Genomic DNA, 24,101 nt, shown 5'->3' with positions numbered 1-24,101 from the left:
TGCTGGGCATAAAAGGCCACGGAAAGTAGGAAGGAGAACCTTAATTTAGTTGATCAGACCCTCGAGTGCAAAGCCACTCTGGAAAAACGAAGTTTAAATTTAGCAAATTGGGATAAATGGAGTTCAAAGGATCAGGGAGAGAGAAATAACAGGTTTGAAGATGCACACTCTCTCCCCTGCTGGCGCCCAGCCCATGTGACCATGGACCAGCCTGTGGCTGCCCTGAGTTGCCCTGTTGAGGTTATGGCTGGATGAGGACCTCTCTCCTGTGAGGCATGCTGTCCCAGGAGAAAGATGGGTTGCCTGAGGACACTTGACCACAGAAGCAAGACACCGAAATTATTTCACTCACAGGCTTTAAAAATTAACAACAGGAACCCTTCTGACCTGGAACTGAAGCCATTCCTGGAGACAACCTTCCAGCCAAACAATAAACAAGCCCATAAAATAAACAATAACGCCCGAGAGGGACCTGCTTCTTGGAACGATAAATTACATCCTATCAAAAGGGCAATATCTGCCCAAAAGCAAAGATGAGAAGGCAGGAAGGGGTAGAAAATCAGGATGAAAGGAATAGGGGAACCCAGCGTGGAAATGGGGAGAGTGCTGACACATTGTGGGGAATGAAACCAAGGCCATGAAAGACTTTATGTACAAAACTATTGAATGGGAATCTAATTTGCTCTGTAAACTTTCACCTAATGAGCACACACACACACACACAAATTAACAACAGGAAACATAAAAGTACTTAACGGATATCACAAAGAACACACTTCATTTCCATGTTATGATTCACTTAAGCAGACAGGCAGAGAGAGGAAGGGAAGTGGGGTGGGCTGAAGCAGCGGGGAGGGGTAAGGGACAGGAAAGTCTTGAGAAAAAGGGTGTAGAAAGAGAGGAGAGAGGGGAAAGTACACGGGGAAGAGAAAAAATGTCAACAGCTACCATTTATTGTCTACCGTGGGCCAGGAGCTTTACTGTATTGTTTAGAACTTAATCTTCTCCTGCAAGGTAAGCATTATCAACCCCATTTCTCAGATAGGAAAACTGAGAGTGGGCCTAAATCGGTTATCCAAAGCCATGCAGATGGTGAATGGTGGAGCCCACACTTTCTGCAGCTTTTATTCGGTCAAGCAGAGAGTGAAAATAAAGATGCACAGAGAAGGAAAGGACAAGTGTGGAGAGGGACCAAAAGACAGAGGTAATGACAGATGGGGAGCCTGGAAAGGGGGCCGAGAAGAGGCTCACTGCACAGTGGATCAGTCCTCCATCCCCCTCTAGCCCTATACATACAAATTCTGACCCAGCGAGGGTTCAGGAATGGGACATGCACTTGTAAAAACTGGGCTGCACACAATAAAGCAGCAGCTTTGGGGAGGACCAGGAGGGCTCAGGGCGGGAGCTGACAGCTGAACTTCATGAAGGTGAAGAGACAGAAAAGGACAGCTAGCCCAGGGGGAGGGTCTGCCGTGTGCTGGGCACTGCGCTGGGTGCCTTTCAAGAGTGTTGAGTGAAGAAGTGTTTCTGCACAGTGTTCCCTCCATCCTTATCCCCAGGTGGAGGGCACAGTTGGGCAAATGGCGTGTCCATGGCTGGAACAGGAGGCCAGTGCAGGGGGTGAGGGTGGGGGAAGGCTGAAGGTCAAACTGGGTCAGCCTCTACTTAAAGCCCTTCCACAGCCCCCACCTGCCCAAAAGGGGCTCTGGCTCACAGGCATGGCAGCTGAGGCCACCAACCTCTCCAGACTCATCTCCCGCCTTGCCTCCTCTCACTTTATTCTCCGGCCATCCCAAACACTCCTGGCTCCCTCCACTCACCTCACTATTTCTCACCTCTGTGGTTTGCCTGTGCTGACCCCTCCACCTGGAAAGCCTGACCCCCTCCTCGCACAGCTGACAATTCTTCACCCACTCAGAGCACCCCTCCTCAGAAAGGCTTTCCTCACCCTGGGTCTTGGTTACATGCCTCCACAGTGTTCTCACAGGCCTACTCACAATCCCTCCCCACAGAGTTACCCTGAGGATTCAGTAAAAATACGGCACATGAACAGGTGGCTCAGTGCTTTTCAACACTGCTGTGAGCTAGGCTCTGGATGTTGTGCTCAAAGCATCAGGGTGGGGGTCTGCCTCCCTGCTAGACTGGGCTCCTTAAGGGGAGAGACCGAGCACAATTCCTCCTCCACATCCAACACCTCTATGGTCCGCACACAGAGGACACCCAGTGCTGAATGAATGAATGGAAGGTGGTATTCGGACTGAATTGTGTACTGCCTCCCCAACTGTGGTTGGAATCTTAACCCTTATACCTGTAGATGTAATCCCATATGAGTGTAGGGTTTCCGTTGTTATGTTAAAGAGGCGATATCAGTGTAGGGTATGTCCTAAACCTAATCACCTATGAGGTATAAAAAGAGCAGCAGAGACACAGAGGGGGAAAAAAAAAAGCAAGAACTAGGGGAAGATAGATGCCATGTGAAGATTGCCAAGAAACCGATGGACAGTGGGGTTATAGAAGCTGAGACGAGGACTGTAAAAACAACTTGGGGAAAGTGTCTGACCTCCTCCAACCCCACAAGGGGGAAGGAGAACCAAGATCAACAGCCCAAAGATGATTCTTATGAGGCAGAGGTCAGACAGGCCTCCTCTCTCCGCCATTTTTACTAATTCTGACACCAACCATCCTGCCCACGGTACTCTCTACTTCTCTGTTGGGTTCGATGATTCACTGCAATGGCCACACAGAACTCACAGACAATACTCACAATTATGGGTTTATTAGGGAAGTAACAGTTACAATTCAGGCTCAGGAACACTCAGGATACAGTTCCTCCATCAGACAGCTCTTCCCAACTGTGCCTGCACGCACGCCTCTCCCTGGCCCTGGGACTCTGCCCAAAGGCACTCAGCTTTCTCTCTCTGTGGGCTGGGAAGCCCACTGCACTGTCTCCTGCTGCTGTGTCTTTCCTGCCACCACTTCTCACCACCTTCAGAGATACAGGTTTCTCTCTCTCTCTGTCTCTTGCTTCCAGGAGCTTCTCAGCTCAAGGATCTCAATGTGCTGTCCTAGCTTCTGGCTGTTCTTCTTCCTTGGTGGTGGTAGGCTCCTCCTCTCAGCTCTGGAATTGGCTCTCTTTTAAGGCAAAACTGACCAATCCCCCTGGTGGGCCACAATTATCCTATCACACAGTCTTACCCAATTCCTTGCGTGGGAGTTACAAGACCATGGCTAGAAAGGCCACACAAAAGTAATCGCACCACAAGGAACTTACCCCAGATCCAAGACAGAGCCTTCCCCTAGAGCTGGTGCCCTGAATTTGGACTGCTAGCCTCCGAAACTGTGAGAAAATTTCTGTTCTTTAAAGCCACCCACTCGTGGTATTTCTGTTACAGTGGCACCAAGAAACTAAGATGGGTGGGCCTCAAATGCTAAGCTAAGGAGTTTGGATTTCACCATGTGACCACAGAATGCGTGTGTGACTTGGTCTAGGGCTTTATCTGGCAGGGATGTGCAGAAGAGGGAAGCCAGGAGTCCCGTGAAGGTTTGAGACAGGACACTTCTTTGGGATATGCATATAGTCTCCCAGGGGGACTCAACTGAAAAGGACAACTCTCACTCAGAGGTGTAAATTCTAGTGTGTGTGGCACGGTGGGAGAAGCACAGGAGTAGAGTTAGAAGATGTGGACCTGCCCATAGCTCTGGGGAAGCCATTGCCCTTTCTAGGCCTCAGTCTCCCCATCTGTAAAATGTAAGAAGGGGAGCACTAGTTGGTATCTATAAGCCTTAGAGGAGAGATGGGTGTTGCTGATTCCTGACCTTGTCTACCATCTCAGCACACTTGGCAGCAGGAGGCTGAGCTACAAGCCTGGGAATTGGTTGGCAGGGAGGCAGCATGAAGCTGGGGGAAGCTGCAGGCTGGAGCTGACATGTCTCTGCTGGCCAGGGAGAATCTGGACTTGCCCCTTCCTTCCCACTGAAAAAAGTGTGCATTCAGGCCATGGACAGGAGGACACATTACTCCAGAGGCCACCTGGAGTGGCTGGTGACCCTCCTCGGCTGTACTCTGAGCTCTAAGTGGCTCTGTTAGGGCTGTTCTCATCTGCTTGGGGGCCATAGGAGGCTGGTGGGTTTATCCCTGAGGCAGGGAGGGTCTTGGCTCAGCTCAGGTCCAAGGAGGAGTGGGCAGCAGGCAAGAGGAGAGGCACAGATACCTGGGAGGCAGCCCTCTTTCTTACTTCACCTCTCTAAGCTGCAATTTCCGTGGCTGCAAATGAGTTAAACAGTCCTTGCCTGTCCTGCCTACAGGCCTGTGCAGAGGACTCAAGGAGAGAAAAAAAATGTGAACACAGTTAGTTTGTGCAAGGTGGTAAAGTTATCATCTGCTGAAAAAATACACATGCACCCAAACAAAACACCACCCACCAAACCCACAGACATCCTGGGATGACCCCAAATGCCAAAGCTAGGAGGAGGAAGGCAGGCACTGAGATGGGCAAGGGCTTATCACCTCCCCTGTGCTCTTTAGCAGTCCTCAGATTCGTATTTTATTAATACGAAGCCATTTTCCGTATGTGATCAACTTTGCCCACACCTGCCTCCCCTGGGGCAGCCTGAAAAGAAAATGATGCTTCTCAGTGGGGGCTCCCCTATAAGTTGCCAAGGTAACTGTTTAGGCTGGGAAGCCACACTCCTGTCACTTCTTTTTATGGGTCTTACTGAATTGTCCTGGAGCAGCTAAGGCCAGCAAAGTAGTTTCTCTCTTTACCCAGTCAGGTCTTACAATTAAGAGCAGTAACGGTTATTAGACTGTCTTCTCCCGTGGCCATAATCTGTAATCCAAACTTTCATTTTCTCCTTGAATTTCTGCATTTGGCAATGTGTTTTGGTTAAAAATACTTTGCATTTCTATAGGTGGTTTTTGCAGGAGGCTACTGGGGAATGAGGTCACAGTGGGGGAAAATTCCTGGGTGGTATTTTCTGTGTCTCCTGGGCCTACAAGATGATAGATGCCTGGAGTTGGGAAGGACAGGCCTCTGCTGCTCCTCTGCAGTACCTCTGCTGGCCACTGTCCTCCAGGCCCTGCTGGCTTACTTACAGGGTGAGCTCATTCCCGCTGGGACAGCCCTTACCGTCTTTGGAAGACTGAACTGCATGCTGTTCCCTGCGGCTTCTGACCATCACTCATATACCCTCTGCGTGGTGCCAAGGAACACATCTCAGTCTCTTCTTCAAGTGGTTTTCTAGAGACTTGGAGGTGACGTGTTGCCCTGTCGCCCCCACATCACCTCTTTTGCAGAGATACATAGTAAGATAGTCAGGACTACTCTGGAGGGGTTTCTTCCACTTTGCACACTTCTTCAAATAAAGTCTGACACCTGGACCACACTCAGTACTGCTTAGGGCCTTTCCACCACTTGGAGCTCAGGAAGAAGGGTGTCATTATTCCCATTTTCCAGGTAGAGAAATTGAGTCTTGGAGTATTTAAGTGGCTTGGCCAGTTAGTGCTGGAACCAGGATTACAGCTTGGGTTTCCATCACATTGATTAATAAACTGATTAACTCAGCAGATACTTGTTGCATGCTGGGTACTATTTGGACCTGAGGATACAGCAGGGCACAAAACCCACTAGGGCCCTGATCTAAGGAACTGTCACCCATGAGGGAAGCCACTCCGTGCTGCCCTGAGGTGCTGCTATGGTTGCCCTGTCTTTAACTGGTCAGGCCTATGTTGGTGTGCACGCCTGCCCGAGGGGCTCATGTGCATCCTGAGGGCGCCAGGTTCCTTCTCTGGGGCTCTGCCTTCTACCTGGAGTGCCCCCTCCCACTATTCTCCACTCAACTGCCTTTTGGATCCCACCCTGGTGATCACAGGGCTCTCAGTGGCTTCTGGGCTGTTCCATGCGGTACAGCGGTTTTTGTTCTCTTCAGGCTGTGCACTGTAGGGCCAAAAGCTGGAGGTCTAGAGCAAGCACCAGTAACCCAGTTGCTGTCGAGTTGGTTCTGACTCCTGAGGACCCCATGTGTGTCAAAGAACTGTGTTCCTTAGGGTTTTTACCGGCTGATTTTCCAGAAGTAGGTTGCTAGGGCTTTCTTCCGAGGCACCACGGGGTGGACTCAGACCACCAACCTTTTCATTAGCAGCCAAGCTTGTTAACCCTATGCACCACCCAGAGATTCCAGAGCAAGCACACCAGGGTTTAAATACCAGTGCCACCCTCTAGCTGTGAAACCTTGCTTAAGGTTCTTAACCTCTCTGTTTCCTAATTACTTCATCCAGGGGTGGATTAACCAGTAAACTAGGTATGCATGGGCTTACATTAAGCAAGGTATGCAAGGGCTTACTTGTGTTTATTTGCTAATCTGTAGCGCACAATTTCACATGGGTTTTACCACAGTTTGACGTGGTGACAAACAGGTGATATTGTCCACTACAGATTAGTAACTAAGCCTAAGTACACATATGCGTATCTTGCGTACTGGGTAATCTATCCCTGGCTTCATCTGAACACTGGAGGTAATAATAGTACCTGCCTCACACGGTTGTTGTGAGGATTAGATGACCTCATGTAAAGCACTTGCATAAGTAAAGTTCTTAGTACTGTCCTTGGCACACAGTAAACCAAACCGAAAACCAAACCCATTGCCGTCGAGTCGATTCTAACTCATGGTGCACACAGTAATGCTCAATAAATGCTAATCATTATTATGATTTTATTATTGGTACCCTGATTCCCCAACTACATGACCACAGATGCACTGGGGCAGAAACAAGGTCTTACTTTGTACAAGCCTAGTGCTGTGCTGTGCTATGAGATCTAGCGGAGGGGTGGACAATCTGGCATTGGAGACCCAGGATTGCATCCTGCCTCCATCCCTTACTTTCTGTGTCACCTTGGGCAAGTTACTGTGAGTCTCAATTTCTTTATCTAAAAGGTGGGACTCACACCCCACCTCACAGGGTGGCCTGGGCACTAAAAGCCGTGCATTGTTTTGTGAACTGAAAGCTGGACACATTTTAACTTAAAAGTGTGATGCTGGCCCCACAGTCAGCTCTGGGAACACAGACTTATCTACGCGGCCCAGTGACAGCATTCAGAGTCAGCAAAAATGGCCTTGGATCCTCCTAACTTCCCTTGGAGGGGAACAAGCATGTGAAATATTATGTGCTGTTTTCAAGAGTCCCAAGAAGTCTCCGGCAGCAGCTCTGATGGGAGGCCGAGGTGGCTCTCCCTGGTGCCACCTCCTGAACTCTTGAATCTCAGAATCGGGTATCAGCATCACAGACCCCTATCTCCCTGCCCCAGCTCCAAGATTCTGACTCAGTGGGTCTGGGGAGGGGCTGGAGGGGCGGGTGGTCTGTGTTTGACTGGAACCCCAGGGATTCCTGTCCAGGCGGGTCAGCCCCTCATCCCAGGCCTGTCTCAGGGCTCTGCATATGTTTGTGCTCCGCACACTCAGAGCCGTTGGTGATTACATGAGTGCACACACAAATGAAAGGCACTGTAATGGCAGGAGCCCCTGCCCCCGCCCGAGAACGTGGTTCGCCCCTTGGAGCCTCACATATCATAGACACTGTGATAGTCATGCACCGTCTGCTGGGGACCACACAGGGCAGATGCAGCAAACCCACGGTGATCATCTCCACTCTAGTTCAGGAGTCCCTCTGGCCCCAGCTCTGTGCAGTGATGCCTGGGGCAAAACGCAGCAGCCTTGTTTCCAAACCCCCTGGGTCAGGGTGGGCTCCTGGGTCTCAGCTCAGCCACAGGACTACGGGGACAGCATCCCTGCCATTTGCCACCACGGCACCCAATAGCTTTTCCAGGGTGGCCTCGAGCTGTGAAATATAAGCACAGTTATTCCCATTTTGCAGAAGAGAAAATCAAGGCTCAAAGACATAAAGTGAGCCCTTGCTTCTGCCACAACACCTGGAACTGGAGGTGGGGAAAGGGAGAGGGGTCTTTGTTTGGGCAGAGGCAGTGGAGGTAGTGGGGCTCTGGGGAGGTTTTGGGAAGTCCCTAGAGGCAGGGTCCGTGGCATCTGCCACCATCAACTCCTGCTGACCATGACCACGTGATGAGGGCTTTGTCAGGTGGGCAAGGCTAGAGGGGCTACCTATTTCTCCTGGAGCCAGGCTTCTCAACGGGGGTGCCGATCCCAGGAACCTGGGAGACTTTCTAGTGCTGTCGTGGCTGAGTGCCCCTACACCCTGATTCTGTTTCAGTAGGTGGGGCAGAGCTTGTGAATGATTCTCCAAAGATGAGTGACAACCACGTGGTTGAGAAATAAGCCTCTGAACAGAGAACAGGAAATCCTGGGGCTGACTCTTGTAGGTTTAAGATAAAAACCAGTTACCATGGCAACTTACGGCTTCTCATGGCGACCCCATGTGTATCAGAGTAGAGCTGTGCTCTATAGGGTTTGCAATGGCTAATTTTTCCAAGGTAGATCCCCAGGCCTTTCTTCCAAGGGGCCTCTGGGTAGACTTGAACCTCCAATCTTCCTGTTAGTAGCTGAGTGTGTTAACCGTTGGCACCACCCAGGGACTCCTAGCTTAAGATACTGTGGTGTGATTAATTACTTTTGTGCGTGGCTTTTCTAGCCATGGTCTTGTAATTCCCACCCAGGTGATTGTGTGATAGAGTAATTGTGGTCTACCAAGGGGACTGGTCAGTTTTGCCTTAAAAGAGAGTCAATTCCAGAGCAGAAAGGAGGAGCCCACCACCACCAAGGAAGGAGAGACCAGGAGGAGAGACCCGGCAGCAGGAGATGGCTCAGTGGGCTTCCTGGCCCATGAAGAGGGCCTCTGGGTAGAGACTGAGGGTCAGGGAGAGGCATGCCCGCAAGCACAGCTGGGGAGAGGCTATCCTGATGAAAGAACTGTATCCTGTGTGTTCTTGAGCGTGAATTGTATTTGCTACTTCCCTAACAGTTGTGAGTACGGTCTGTGAGTTGTGTGGCCTTTGCAATGAATTATTGAACCCAGCAGAGAAGCAGAGAGTGCTGTGTGAGGGACAGTTGGTGTCAGAATTAGTAACAATGGCGGACAGAGGAGGCATGTCTGACCTCTACCTCATGGGAATCAGTTTTGGGCTGTTGATCTCCTTTCCCTGTCTGAACTTAGAGGAGGTCAGATACTTTCCTCAAACCATTTTCACAGATACCCCAAAAAACTAAAATAAACCCGTTGCCATCAAGATGATTCCAACTCATAGGGACCCTATGGGACAGCAGAACTGCCCCACAGGGTTTCCAAGGAGTGGCTGGTGGCCTTTTCATTAGCAGCTAAGCTGTTAACCACTGAGACACCAGTTAAACCCTCTTAAACTTTTTTTTTGTTTTTTAAATTAAGGCTGGAAGTGGGAGAACCAGATTGAAGGGGCTGGGAGAGATTGCATGGTCTCTTTTGGAACCATTTCTGGAGTGGACAGTTCTATTCTGGAACATTCCCAAAGGTTTGGGGGATAATGAAGGTGGCTTCAGTGGGCACCACCAGGATTGAAGGCTGTAGCATTGATGGAAGGCGCGAGGCAGCCTGTGTGAGGCGGTGCACAGGGCGTGTTTATTAATAAACGGCAGCCATCACATCAACCACAATAGGGAGTGATCACAACCATTAAAAACCCCCATAAGGTTTAGCAAGACAGGTGGTATCCGGTAGCATGGAGTGAATACCTCATTGGAATGCAACTCTGAAAAACGCATTGATCTGGGACCCAGGGCACCTCGGTAGGCGTCAGGTGGACACAGCCTGTGCGGGTACAAAGACAGTGAGGGGCAGCGCATTTATACTCACGTTGCACCCAGTTCCCGCTCACTGGGCTGAGGAAGTTGGGGTAGAGGCCGAAGGGCTTATCGATCTTCTGGAGGACCTTGCGTATGTTCCTGACCTGCCGAGAGATGGACACCAGATGCACCTTCGCTGACCGAGTCCCAGACGCTGAGAAGAGTTGGTTTAGACTCAGAGGAAATCAATTCCTACCAGGTGGAATGAGCAGCAGGCTCTGTGCCCAGAGGCGGTGAGACAGGCTTGCCCTGGTGCCCACGTGCAGGACATGGCATTGTTGAGGCCTGACCTGGCACCTCTCCACTGCGCTGTGTTGGACCTGCCAATCCTCGCCCGGGCCCACTGCCTGCCAGCCCCCTGCCTGCACCTCTTCCTTATTGGATATCACTTTGGGGGATGGGTCCTTTTTTTTTGAGAGGGGTTCATATAAGTGACAGTAGCTCCTTTGTAAGTGTTAAGGTAAAACTGCCTTTTTAAAATAGGCCAAAAATGGTCAAATACAATCATCCCTCGGTATGCACAGGGGATTGGTTCCAGGACCCCCCTCAGATAACAATCTGTGGATGCTCAAGTCCATTATATAGAATGGCATAGTATTTGCATATAACCTCCGCACATCCTCCAGTATACTTTAAATCATCTCTAGCTTACTTATGGAAACCCTGGTGGCGTAGTGGTTAAGAGCTACGGCTGCTAACCAAAAGGTTGGCAGTTCAAATCCACCAGGCACTCCTTGGAAACCCTATGAGGCAGTTCTACTCTGTCATATAGGGTCGCTATAAGTCGGAATCGACTCGATGACAACAGGTTAGGTAGATTACTTATAATACCTAATACAATGCAGATTCTAAATGAATAGTTGTTATACTGCATTGCTTAGGGAATAAGGACAAGACGGGAGGTGAACAATGTTCCAACAAAGAGTGCCGGAGAGAGACTGAGGATCTGTGAAATGGCAGGAGGCTACAGCAGGGTGTGCCTACACATCACTTCATTGGAGTGCATTCAGTATAGTGCTCAGTGTGCGGCAAATTCCAGTTTTGCTTTTTGGAAATGTTTTTTTTCCCCAAATGTTTTCGACGCGTGGTTGGTTGAATCTGTGGATATGGAACCCATGGATACCAAGGGCCAACTGTCCTGGCAATTTCATATGGTTCAACTTTGTTGTTACCACGTGCCATCAAGTTGATTCCAACTCTTAGTGACCCTCCTATGACAGTAGAACTGCCCCATAGGGTTTCCTAGGCTGTAACTTTTACAAGAGCAGACTCGTCAGGTCTTTTCTCCTGTGGAGCCGCTGGTGGGTTCTAACTGCTGACCAGTAACATGTCATTTTACCTGACACCGTAGGAACCATTCTGAGGAAAGGCCTGGGGTCCTGAACGCCCTCATGCCTGAATAGGCATCTCAGGTCTTAGTAATACGGATAATACAACAATAACAGCTGTTAGCACAGTTCTCTGAGGCAGACCCTTTATACACGTTATCTCCAAGCCTCATTACAACCTATAAGGCACTATCATCTCAGATGAGAAACCCGGTTGACAAGCAGCAGAGCCAGGACGTGAGTCAGGTCTGTCTGATCACGCTGACTGCGTTCGCTGCACCACCTGGAGCTGCCCTGGTCCAACACGGATCAGGGCGGTGACCATGCAGCAACATGTAGCCAGAGGCTGCCCTGGCCAGAGCAGAAAGGCTGGACTTGCAACTTTTGGGGCACTGAAGGACAGGAAGCACATTCCGTAGGCTTTACCCATAGGCATCTGCTCCCTAGTGAATGCACTGGGAAGACAGGTCCTCGGGCTAGTACTGCATCACGCTAATAGATTTATCTACAAGGCGAGGAGCAGGGGGAGGCAGCCTTTTAACTGTCGGCCCTTTCTTTCCAGGGGACAGCACTTTGCTTTGCCACATCAGGTTTCATATCCATTTATATTAACGGAGTCCATTATGGGGGACAGGAATGTGCTTGTACCTGAGTTATTCTCGGCTGTCCTGGTGGTGAGCAGTGAAGCAGGCTAAATGAGCTCCCCCGGAGGGTGCAGGAGCTTCTAGAATTTGGGCCAATTTGTTGACTGCCAATAATCGCCTCTGTGGGAAGCATGATTGGGGGATGAAAATAGCTGGAGAATGTAAACATATAGACAGAGAGAGACAGAGAGGTGGACGGACTCACGAGAAACTTCTCTGTGGCAAGACTAATCTGGTTGGGAAAGCAGAGGCTTCAGAGCCAACAGCCCTGTACTTGAATCCTGACTTTAGCATTTACCAGCTGGATGACCCAGGGTAAGTTATTTAACCTTCATGCGTCTTAGTTTCCTCCTCTTTAAGATGGGGGTAACAGGAAGACCCACCTCATAGGGTTGTTGGGAGCATTTAGAGATATAAGGCACCCAGCACATAGTAGGTGTACAGGCAGTGGTTGCTATTATTTCCAGGCCAACCAGGGACTAGAGTGACTTCCTCACCCCACTCCATTCTGAGCTGGTCAGAATCTTCCCAGAGGAGTTTGTCTCAAGAGCAATGGAAGTTGGGAGGCTGGGGGATGGGAAGGGAGGGGCTTGGAGGCAGGGGGTGGGGGTGGGGAGAGGTCAGAAAATAAGACACTGGGAGGGAGAATTAAATATATTCCGTGAGCTTTCAAGGTGGGATGTCGCAGGAAGGCAGAGTCCCATCAATATAAGGAAAAGGTTTCTGAAGGAAGGAAGGTCTGACAGTACAATGGACTATTTGAGGGTGGGAATGACTTCCATGTCAAATGGAGTGATCTAGAAAGAAAACTTGGGTGGATTCCTATACTGGGTAAGCAGTAGTCTCAAACCTGGAGTCAAAAAGCACTTCGATGCTTATTAAAAATTCAGAGTCCCAGGTCTGGGAATTCCTGGGCCCAGAGATCTTTCTAACAGCTATGCCAGCTCATGCTTTGCAGCTAGTTGGATTCTGGGGAACAACTGGATAGAGGTGGGAACCTAGGATCTCCCGGCTCCCTTCCCATTCTAAAAGGGTAACACTCCAGGGAAGGGGGCGGTGCTTTGGGAGTGGGGGCCAGGACTCCCTCTGCCCTCGGCAGGACTTGGGAAGGGACAGCTGCTGACGGAGCCTGAGTGCCACTCTGAGGGTCCGTGTGTGCAACTGTCCCTTCTTTGGCTTAGGGGTAGACCTAAGGAGACACTTGCTGACAGTGGGGACCGCCACAGGCTGAAAGGCTGAGGCTCTGCCCTCCTGGAGGGTTTACAGAAGGGCCAGGTCCAGGTGGGTGTCAGGATTGGATGGCAGCTTGGATCCACCTCTCATTACCCCACGCGGTCTCAGACAACACGGCTGCAGGCAGCCCCACCCATCACAGTGAGAAGGAGCAGACTGTTCACCTACTTTTGAGGGAGCTCCCTGCCAGCCTGCCGACAGCATGAGCCAGACTGGCATCTGGAAGGAACAGGCAGGCAGACCACACATGAAAAAGTTAAATGTCCCTGGAAAGGGGACTTTTTGCACTGGGTGGCCAGTTCCTGCCAAGGTGAGATGGTGCCTAGATTTTAGTTGTTCCGGTTTCTTTGGATTTCACACGTGTGGTTCCCACCGAGCTGACACATGTCAGTGAAAACTTTCTCCCTGGCAGAGTTGCTTCTTCCCTGTCCTGGAGAGAATTCTGATTACTCCCTGGGCCCACCTTCCCGGCCACCTCACATCAGGTACAGTGAGATCTCCTGCAAATTACTATTAACTACAGTAGCGGTGGCTCAGGGGCTCCTGGGTTCCCCACCCGCCAGCTCAGTGCTTGTCCTGCTCGAGGGAGGGAGAGAGAGGGCGCCGCCTTAGGGAGCAGCAGGGGAGACTTGCCTTTTCTGCGAAGACCTGGTCGCCAGAGAGCTCGGTGAGGTGTAAGAACTCCAAATGCAGGGATCCAAACTCGGCCAGGATGCTACTGCTCCCTGCCGTCGCCCAGCCCCAGCTTCCGTTGGAGCCGCTGAAAAGACAGATGCAGCTGCTGTCACCCCCTGCTGGCCTGGCTCACAGCCTGCCTCTGCTGAGAGTAACAGCTACTTAGTGGGAGAGCACCTACTGTGTGCCAGGCACCATACTAGGTGCTTACGCCATATAACCTCAGGTAATCCTCTCTGTAGGGTCAGTAGTATCAATAGCCCCATTTTCCTGATGAGGATATTGAGGCTAGTGAGGTGGAATGACCTGCTGAAGGGCACTTGAACCCAGGCCTGTCTGACTTGCAGTGGTCTTTGTTTCTATCATCAGGCCCACCACTGCTGTCAAATCGATTCTGACTTGTAACGACCTGATAGGACAGAGTAGAACTGCCCCATAGGGTCACCAAGGCTATAAATCTTTATGGAAGCATACTCCCACATCTCTCTCCCATGGAGTAGCTGGTGGGTTTGAACTGCTGACCTTTTGGTAAGCAGGTGAGCACTTAACCATTTTGCCACCAGTGCTCCTTCTACCACCAGGCAGTTCCTGTCAAAACTTGGGGGCAGAGCTGCCTTTTTGGCCAAAAACTGGCAACAAATGATGCTGGACTTACAGGTGATTACCAGTAATGTTGTCAAGGGCCACGAAGACCCCACAAAACTCTCTGTGGACATGCTCTGGCTGAAAGCCCTGATTGCTCCCTATCAGTGACTCTGTATACAGAGGTAAACAGGGCTGTGGCTCAGGTTCCAATGGGGGCGGGTCAAAAGGTAGTCAGCACCTGGGATGGGGACCTGCCTAGCCCTTGCCCTCTCGTGGGCTGTGGGAGCCGGCAGTGCTGCCCAAGGACGCAGCAAAAGCCCTGGCCTTGACTTTTGCAGAACCTACACCTGCCTGCTGGCATTCCTGGTGTGGCCTGGGGAGGCCCTTGGTTAGGGGTGAAAGAAGCAGGGGCCCTAGGAGCAGAGGTGTCCTACGCGTTGACCACCTGCTTCCCAAGAACACCTTGGACAAAAGTATTAGGTATCACCAGTAGGGCCCTGCAACCTGGCTGCAGAGGGCTGGCAACCACTGCCATTTACCGGGAGCGTTCCAGGAGTAAGAGCACTGGGGCAGGATCTCATTTAACCCTCACACCTGCCCTTTTTACAGATAAGGGAAATGAGGAATGGAACATGTAAGCCACCTGCCTGAGTAGGATAATAATAAGTGGAGCAGCTGGGACCCAGAGCCGGCTCTGATGCTAGCACTTGACCTAACCACAGCACAGCCTACCTCTCTTATTTATCCTTTAGCCTGCTTTCCTATTAAATATATAACAATAAGCAAGAGCACTATCCTCCCAGGTCGTCTCCCTTAAAATCTCCCTGGGATCTGGAGCCAGAAGGCACAGGTTCAAGTGGCTGCTGGCTGAGAGGATTGCATAAACCACTTCCTCTTTGTGCACCTTAGTTTCAACACCCGTAGAATGGGGTCAGGGTAACATCTCCCAGTCTTCATTCCTAGGGCCTTTGTGAGGATTAAGGGAAGCTGCTTAACCTCCCTGTGCCTCAGTTTCCTCATGTGTATTGTATGTTTCCTGTGGGAGGCTTAGGACAACCAGGGCGACAGGTTTCTGCAGGAAAATTGTGGGGGATGGAGGTGGGGAGAGGGCAGGATGGAATGAGCCTCTTCCATTTGTAAGGGCTCCAAGGTGCAGTTTGTGTGGGGCAGGGGAAGGGGGCTGGCTCTGCCCTGGGGCTGCTGGGAACTGGCGCCTGTCTGTCCCTCTATCTCTCAGGGACAGGACCTAGGTAGGCAGGCTTGGGGGTGGGAGGGTGGGTCTGGGAGGTCACTGCTGCCTGAGGGGTCCTGCTTTTCCTGGGGTGGGGCTGGGAGCTCCCCTGAGGCTGTCCCTCTCCTCTCTAAACTCCATTTTCAGGCCTGGACGTGGCTTCCAGGAGAGTGGGGAAGCCTATCAGTCTCCCAGCTTGTAGGGTAATGCTATTCAGCTATATGCATCCCCTCCCTAATAGAATCAGCTTTGCTCTTCCCAAAGCATACTGGGGATGAATCCGGGATAGACTTGGGCTAAGGTACGAGGCCGGGAGTGGCATGACTGGGCCAGCGGCCAAGGCCGAAGAATGCCTTAGCAACAAGAAGGAAAACATCTGGGCCTAGATGTGAAGTCTCTGGGAACACTGACTTCCCAAGGATGTGGGGGAAAAACAATGAGCCTTGGTCACAGCTGCAATGGTATATAGACTTGTGTCCCATGCTAGGTGGTTGCGGAAAAACTCCAGCCGGCTGCCACTGGAGAGCAGCCACTTGCCCGTGTCAGTAAGTTTCCCTGAGCGCATGAATCTGGAAAAGGTTACGTGTCAGTTCTTCGGATTATCTGCCAGGATGCACAGTGAGGGTCTTTCCTTGCTGGGGCTGTCCCCCGACACAGCTCCTGAACCAGATGGAGGAAGTGGGTTTTGAAATCTTTGGGGGCAGGTGACCTGAACAAACTTAGCGACAAACCCTGCCTCCTTCATCCTTTCTCTACTTCCCTGGGAATTTCCCTGACCTGAGGGCAGAGAGCAGGTGGGGAAGGATGGGATGACAGGGCAAGGGCTTCTGCATAATAATAAACAAAATGGCGTTCATTCAATTGAGCCTGTACAATACGCCAGATACGGGGGCAAGCAGCTTGCATCATTACTTCATTTAAAGCCCAGAAGGTAAAGCATCATTAATCCCAATATGCAAAGGGGGAAACTGAGGCTCAGGGAGGAAATGAATTGTTCAAGGTCACAGTACTGGTGTGTGGCGTTGGCAGAGTCAGCTTGGCCCAGAGGCCGTGGCATTTCTCCCACCCAGACCCTCCCACACTCACCAGAGGGAAGGGAAAGCTGTCCCCTCTCTGTCCCTCCTCCCTAGGCTGAGGAGACTTGTCTCTGCAGTCTGTGATCTCAGTGGGAGCCCAGGTACCCACAGAGGGTTTCCTGAATAATTGATGCGTCCTGCCCTCTGAAGGAAGGTGAAAAAAAAAAAAAAGGAAACCCACAGCTGCCAGCCTAGCCATCTTTTGTTTTCATTTCCCCTGGGCCTCTCCTTCCTCTCTCCCACCCACGCCCTCCCCAGTAGGCTTCCTGTAGTGGAGCTGCCCAGACTGACAGGCGGAGCCAGCAGGGGCAGAGGTGGGCAGGTGACTTGGTGGCACTGTCCTGTCTTTCCTACCGGCTCCCCGCTGTGTGGTGTCAGGTGGTTGGTTAACTTTCCTAGACCTCGGTTTCCTCACCCATTAAGTGATGGTGCCCACAAGTAAATGAGGCCTGTGATTGTTGTCCTTCTTACCATTAAGTACATGTACATTACACTGCTGTTTGTTACTGCTGCTATTGAATTCCTCCTATGTGCCAGGCAGCGGCGATGGTGTCTTATTTCACCTTCACAGCCTACTTCAGAGGTAGACACCTTGATCCTTACTTCATAGGTTCAGAGAGGGGGAAATGCTATTCCAAGGTCACACAGAGAGTAGGAGGTAGAGCTGAATCCAAGGCCAAATCCTAGGTTCTGTTATTGCGCCCCGCTGGCACCTGCCCCCAGGTGCATCTGCTCTGGGCAGAGTCCCAGAGACCATGGGGTCCTCTGGTGAACCCGCTGAGCCAATGGGTTAATGGAAAGCTCTGCCCTCGCCTCCCAACTCTGGGTGCCTTTTTAAGCCTGCAAGTGGGCCTGCTGGTGGTTTCTCCCCTCCACAATAGACCCCCGCACCCACCAACCTGGCTGAAGTGTCTGTGTGTACGTGCACTCATGTGTATGGCATACTTGTTAACTTTGGAGCCAGACAGAACTGGATTCTAATTCTAACTTTACTTCCTGACTGCATGACCTTGGGCAAGTTACCTCACCTCTCTGAGCCTCTGTTTCTTCACTGGTAAAATGGGGCCCCCAATGTACCTGCCTCATAAGGTTGTGAGTTGAAAAAAGAGAATCCATGAGAGAATATGGTAAGTGCATGTTTGTTTGTGAATGTGTAAGTGAGTGTGTGAGACAAAGGCAAGCTTGTGTATCTGAGCGTTTATGGTTTGTGTGGGTGGCAGGAGAGGGTATACGGGTTATTTCGTTTTGTCAGTTTTTTGGTGGTAAAAGATATACATTACAAAACATTTGCTAATTCAACAGTCTTTACACGTACAAGTCAATGACATCGATCGTGTCCATCGTGTCGACCAACCACCACCATAACCCTTTTCCAAATTATTCCACCACCAGTAACAGAAACTCACTGGCCCCTAAGCCATGATGCCACCTCCCCTCCCTCCCACCCCTGGTAACCACTAATAAACTTTGGTCTCTCTGTATATGCCTATTTCACATTCAGGGGGATCATAGAATATTTTCCTTTTGTGTCTGACTGATTTCACCCACATAACGTTGTCAAGGTTCATCCATGTCCTAGCATGTATCAGGACTTCGTTTCTCTTTGTGGCTGAGTAATATCCCATTGTACGTATCTACAGTCTTGTGTTTATCCACTCAGCCACTGACAGACATTTCGGCTGTTCCCACCTTCTGGCTATTGGAGTAGGGCTGCAATGCATACTGGTGTACAAGTGTCTCTTTGCGTTCCTGCTTTCAATTCTTTTGGAGTGGAATTGCTGGTTCATATGGTAATTCTGGAAAACCTGGTGGCATAGTGGTTAAGTGCTACAGCTGCTAACCAAAAGGTGTGCAGTTCCAATCAACCAGCTGGTCCTTGGAGACCCTACAGGGCAGTTATGCTCTGTCCTATAAGGTCACTATGAGTTGGAATCGACTCGATGGCAATGGGTTTATTTTTTAGGGGGGGGGTTACGGTAATTCTATGTTTAACTTTTTGAGGAACCACCATATTGTTTTCCACAGCAACTGTATCATTTTGCATTCCTAACACAACAGGTGAGGTTAATGCGTTTGTTTTCGTAAGTATGAGACTGTGTGAAAGTGAGAGAGGCTGATTCAGCGGCAGAGATCCCTGGATTGACCACTGTCCCTCTCCCAGACGGTCCAGTGGTCCCTGCAGGTCACAGGTCCCGGGCTGTCCCCCTGTGGCCTCCCGGGCACAGACTCCATCACACCCCTCCCCATCAGGGAAAAGGGGCAGCTTACATTCATGTGGGGACCACCTCCCCTCACGGGGGCAGGGGAGGTCACCTGTCCATCCTGCTGGGGTCTAAGCTCTAGCGCTTCATTTCAGGGAACAGGAACAGCAGGCTGTGGCCGGCTCCCAGGTGCAAGCCCTCTCCAGATGGCAAAGTCAGAGCCACACAGAACATACACAGGCCTGACGTTCTCCCGGGTGGAACCGGGAGGCATTTTTAGCAACAGCCTCTCTCACCCAGAAAACGAAAGGGAAGTGTTGCCAGGAAATATGCATGTACATACTTACGTACCCACACTGACAGCATGCAGAGCCTAAAAATACATACACATTCTTGATCAGAAATGTCAGGGTCTGTGTTGGGTCGGCCTGTGCTATGAGTGACGTTGTAGTGAGGCAGATGGCAAAGTCTGCCCAACTTGTGGTTTGGGGACTTGGCGGGGGGGCAGAGCCACGGCACAGAAGAGGGAGGACACCCTGCTAAGGCCCTATTCCCAATCCTGAGCAATGAGGCCCCAGAAGGTGGACCTGGGAGAAGGAGCCAGAAAGAACAGGGTGATGTTTCTTGGCTACCTCGAGAGCTGGCCATGTTGTTCCAGGATCAGCGTTTATGGAAAAGGAATTCGAGGGGAGATCCAAGTGGCCCCAAGAATGGGATTCTATTGCCTCTGGAGGGACCCTCCCTGGCCTCCTGAGGGATTTGTAAGTAAGGATCCTGGAAGGCTTTCAGACAGACAGAGCAGGGCTGTGGGTGGAGACACAGGGCACACCAAGGTTGGGGTGGTGGTGGTGAAGCCACTGAGGTTGGCATAGAGGGTAAGCTTCCTCAGGACAGAGGGAGCTACAGGCACTCCAGCCAGAGCCTAGGGCCCACCTCATCTCCAGTGACCTCTTTCCCTTCCAGGAGGCTGCCTGAAACTCTTGCTGGTTAGAGTCCTGAGATAAGAGATCACCTGTGCAGAAGGGAGAACCAAGTCCAGTGAGCTGGAGTATTACAGTCTGCCTCTCAGGCTTGAGTTCTCGGAGGCCTCAGGACGGCTCTAGAGGGCTCCCTGGATACCTGAGGATGGTGTGTCTTCTCCTGTGTTTCCCAGGGGCATGCAGCTCCAGGGCCAGCTAGGGCACCTAGGGACCAGGGTTCACACCTGGGGGAGAGCCAGGCAGGCGCTCAGAATGCAGTTCTAGTCAGTTAAAAATGGGCTCAGGTCCTGACTCCATTACCTCTTAACTTTAAGACCTTTGGTAAGGTACTTCATCTCTCTAGGTCTCTCTTTAAGTACTGAGGATAATAAAAATAAACCAAAAAAACAAATCGTTGCCACCGGGTTGATTCCAACTCATGGCAACCCCAGGTGTGCACAGTACAACTGTGCTCCGCAGGGATTCCAACTTATGGCAACCCCAGGTGTGCACAGTAGAACTGTGCTCCACAGGGATTCCAAGGCAGGGCAACCCCAGGTGTGCACAGTAGAACTGTGCTCCACAGGGATTCCAAGGCAGGGCAACCCCAGGTGTGCACAGTAGAACTGTGCTCCACAGGGATTCCAAGGCAGGGCAACCCCAGGTGTGCACAGTAGAACTGTGCTCCACAGGGATTCCAAGGCTGTGAACTTTTGGAAGGAGATCGCCAGGTATTTCTTCGGAGGTGCCTCTGGGTGGGTCTGAACTGCCTTTTGATGAGTAGTCGAGCACTTAACTGTTTGTGCCACCCAGGATTCCATACCTACGCTCAAAGGATTGTTGTGAAGAGGATGTTCGGTGAGGTACTGTACAGAAACTCTTAACACAATGCGAGGTGTGTGGCGACTGCTCTGTAAGCGGTAGGAGTAGTCGTCATTGTTGTTATTGGTCTTAATCTTCTACCTTGCACACAGTGCCTAGTATGGGGTAGGTGTCCAATGAATTCATTTGTCAAAGGAGCAAAGAATTGGCCGGTAAGGGATGAGTGTGGCCAGGGCCCTGAAGGAAGCTGATAAAGTGACTGGGAGGTCAGAAGAGGGGAAGAAGCCTCTGATTGTAATGGAAAAGGTGACTCTGAGCTGTGCTTTGATGGCCAGGGAATATGAGAGAGGGCAACCGGGGGAAGGGGCAGAATAAGGCAAGGAAAGCCAGTGGGGAATTGGTGTGGGACACTTTTGGGATCTCAGGAGCAAGACCTTCATTCTAAAAATGGATCTTAAAGCTGGCTTGGCCCTTAGTTCACTGGACTTTGACTCTGTCCCTCCCCTCTCTGGGACTCAGTTGCTCCATCTGGAAAATGAGGGGATACATTTACACTCCCACCCCGAGCGTGGAAGGCAGTCGGAGGAACAGGACAGAGTCCTGGAGGCTCTGGAGCTGGACGAGTTGCCCTCATGGCTCCATACTTCTTCAGCTGTGTGACCAAAGGCCCTTCCACTCATGCATTCTGTGACTTAGTGACAGCCCAGAAAGGCTGTAGTTCAGATACTGAATTAAGTAACAGGTTTGTTTTCTTTCTTTGCAGCTGCCACCAAGTTAACTATGACTCATGGCAGCCCATTGTGTGTCAGAGTAGAACTGTGCTCCATGGGGTTTTCGGTGGTTGATTTTCCGGAAGCAGATCGCCAGGCCTTTCCTCCAAGGTGGCTCTGGGTGGACTTGAACCTTCAACCTTTCAGTTAGCAGCTGGGTACATGAACTGTTTTTATCACCTAGGGACTAGTGACAGATTTTAAAAAAAAAACCAGTTGCCATTGAGTCGATTCCGACTCATAGTGACCCTATTGGACCGAGTAGAACTGCCCCCGTAGAGTTTGCAACGAACAGCTGGTGGATTTGAACTGCTGACGTTTTTTGTTAGTGGCCTGAGCTCTTAACCACTGAGCCATCAGTGACAGATTAGGAGGGGGAAATGATGGAAGCGGCCAATAAAAAAGGAATGTTTTAAAACTCAGCTGCAAGAAAGAAATATTACTGATGGTTTCTTTGGCTAGTAGAACCACACATGATTTTTGGGGTCTTATTTAAAATTTTTGGTATAATTCACATTATCAGTAATGGGAATTTATTATTTCTATAGAGAAGGACATTCCAATGAATAATATTATTAAAAAGAGAGTCAGAGGCCTGGGTTCTTGTTCTGGGATGGTCAGTTTCTGGTTTATGTGGCCTTGGCTAGGGTTTTCCTGGCAGGAGCCTGAGCATCAGGTCCACAGAAGTCCCTCTGGGCTCTGACACTGAGTTACTTCTGGGGGCTGGGTGTGGGGTCAGGAGCAGAAGTAGGTCCTGCCTCAGACCAGGGTTCCTGAGTTCACCCAGCAGTTTCGGGGCCCTCCTCGTGGATGGAGAATGTGATGTGCCTACTGGCTCCTGCACCCTGGCTGGGAGGGAGGGTGGCTGGAGAAACCGGTGGGCTGTGAGTCAATACAGTGCTGTGAGACGTCTGGGGAGGGGCAACTTCCCCCTCCCAACCCAGGAAGACCAGGCCTTGTGTGGCCTTAACCCTGAGAAGAACCAGATTTGACTGCCTAACTGTCCCCAGAGCCTCCTCCCTAAGCCCCCCACCCAGACAGATGTGCAGATGGTGGGCATAGAAGCCGTTGAAGCTGCAGACAGGAAAGAAGACAGCACCCTACCTTTTGAAGTTCACAACGCCCTTTGGGATTCCCGTGGGAGTGTTGAAGGCAGGCAGGAGTTTCTGTCCCAGCTTGATGGCCTTTATTCGGAACACCTGTAAAGGAAGGTTCGCAGGGCACTGTGAATCGGATGGGATGGGCCACTCCAAAATGCTGCTGCCGGCAGGATAAATGAGCACACTCCCAGGATCATGGGTAGGAGGTAGTTCTGCATTAGGCTTGACAGTCAGACAGGCCTGGATGTGAACATGGCTCCCTGAACTACTGATTGTGTGGCCTTAGGTGAGTCACTTCTCTCTGACCCCAGGTTTCTTTGTCCATAAAATGAGGCTAACATTGCCTTCCTCAGAGGCTGTTGGGAGAAATGGGAATCAGGTAATACTGTGATGCTACTTAACGATGATGATTGTGCTTAGCGTGATCATTAGGAAGCTGAGGGAAAAACCAGTCAGGGCAGCAGGGACACCTCTAAATCCAGATGACGGCGTGGCCCAGAGGGGGTGGGCTTACCAATGGTTGGTGCCTGCCCACACCACTGGGACCATGATGTCACTGGCTGAGTGTAAGGGAAAAGAGTGGTGCCATTTGAGCAGAGTGTAAAGAGCACTGGACTGGGAGCCAAGACTCTGGGTTCTAGTTCTTGCCACCCAAATTGACTTCTATGTACTTTTCTGCAGACCATGGCCTCCCTTTGGGTGCTGGTTTCTCCAAATGTAAAACAAGGGGAAGGGCTTGATGTTTCCAAGGGTCTTTCCACTTTGACATTCTTATTCTGCCCACTGTTCCCATTTTACAGATGGGGTATGAAGGCAGGGTGAATGACTTATCCCAAACCACCCACAGCATACCAAGGGCACCATAAAGAGGTTCCAGGTCTTAGGGATCCTGGTGAGCCTGTGACCCCCTAAACTGTGCATCTGAGATGTCTGATTAATTCAAAAGGGCCTGTGACCTTCTCATTCAGCAGTTTCCCTCCTAGGAATTTATTCTAAGGAAACAATAAAGATTTAATTTTATGTCTATTTATTCTGTTGTTGTCGTCGTTGTTAGGTACCGTCAAGTCAGTTCCGACTCATAGCAACTCTACGTGCAAGGGAACGAAACACTGCCCTGTCCTGCACCATCCTCACAATCATTGTTATGTTTGAGCCCGTTGTTGTAGCCACTGTGTCAATCCATTTTGTTGAAGGTCTTCTTCATTTTCGCCAACTTTTACTTTACCAAGGATGATGTCCTTTGATAATACGTCCAAAGTACGTGAGATGAAGTCTCGCCATCCTCCCTTCTAATGAGTGTTCTGGCTGTACTTCTTCCAAGACAGGTTTGTTCGTTCTTCTGTAGTCCACGGTATATTCAATATTCTTCACCAACACCATAATTCAAAGGCATCAATTCTTCTTCGGTCTTCCTTATTCATTGGCCAGCTTTCGCATGTATTTGAGGCAATTGAAAAATACCATGGCTTGGGTTAGGCACACCTTAGTCCTTGTCAAGGATTGAATTATGTCCCCTGAAAACGTGTGTATCAGTTGGGCTGGGCCATGATTCCTGGTATTGTGTGATTTTCCTGTATGTTGTAAATCCTGCCTCTATGATGTTAATGAGGGAGGATGGGCTGCAGTTGTGTTAGTGAGGCAGGACTCAACCTACAAGATTGGATTGTGTCTTGAGGCAATCTCTTGAGATATGA

General features: G+C 50.6%; 1 protein-coding gene across 3 annotated transcripts in view; it reads right to left on the bottom strand.

The window, feature by feature from the left end:
• Positions 1–24,101, bottom strand: part of MAN1C1 (mannosidase alpha class 1C member 1) — a 174,844-nt gene that overhangs the window by 13,109 nt on the left and 137,634 nt on the right. For all 3 annotated transcript variants that reach the window (XM_064281496.1, XM_064281497.1, XM_003415400.4), the window contains exons 5-7: positions 22,412–22,506; positions 13,622–13,748; positions 9,794–9,887 (exon numbers count right to left, since the gene is read on the bottom strand). In XM_064281496.1, coding sequence (XP_064137566.1) covers positions 9,794–9,887; positions 13,622–13,748; positions 22,412–22,506 — 316 coding nt within the window. The remainder of the gene's footprint in view (positions 1–9,793; positions 9,888–13,621; positions 13,749–22,411; positions 22,507–24,101) is intronic.

This window comes from Loxodonta africana, chromosome 3, assembly GCF_030014295.1.
Source record: "Loxodonta africana isolate mLoxAfr1 chromosome 3, mLoxAfr1.hap2, whole genome shotgun sequence".
NCBI classification, from domain to species: Eukaryota; Metazoa; Chordata; class Mammalia; order Proboscidea; family Elephantidae; genus Loxodonta; species Loxodonta africana.
Note: the sequence above shows the minus strand (reverse complement) of the source record. Positions and strands in the feature narration are given on the sequence as shown.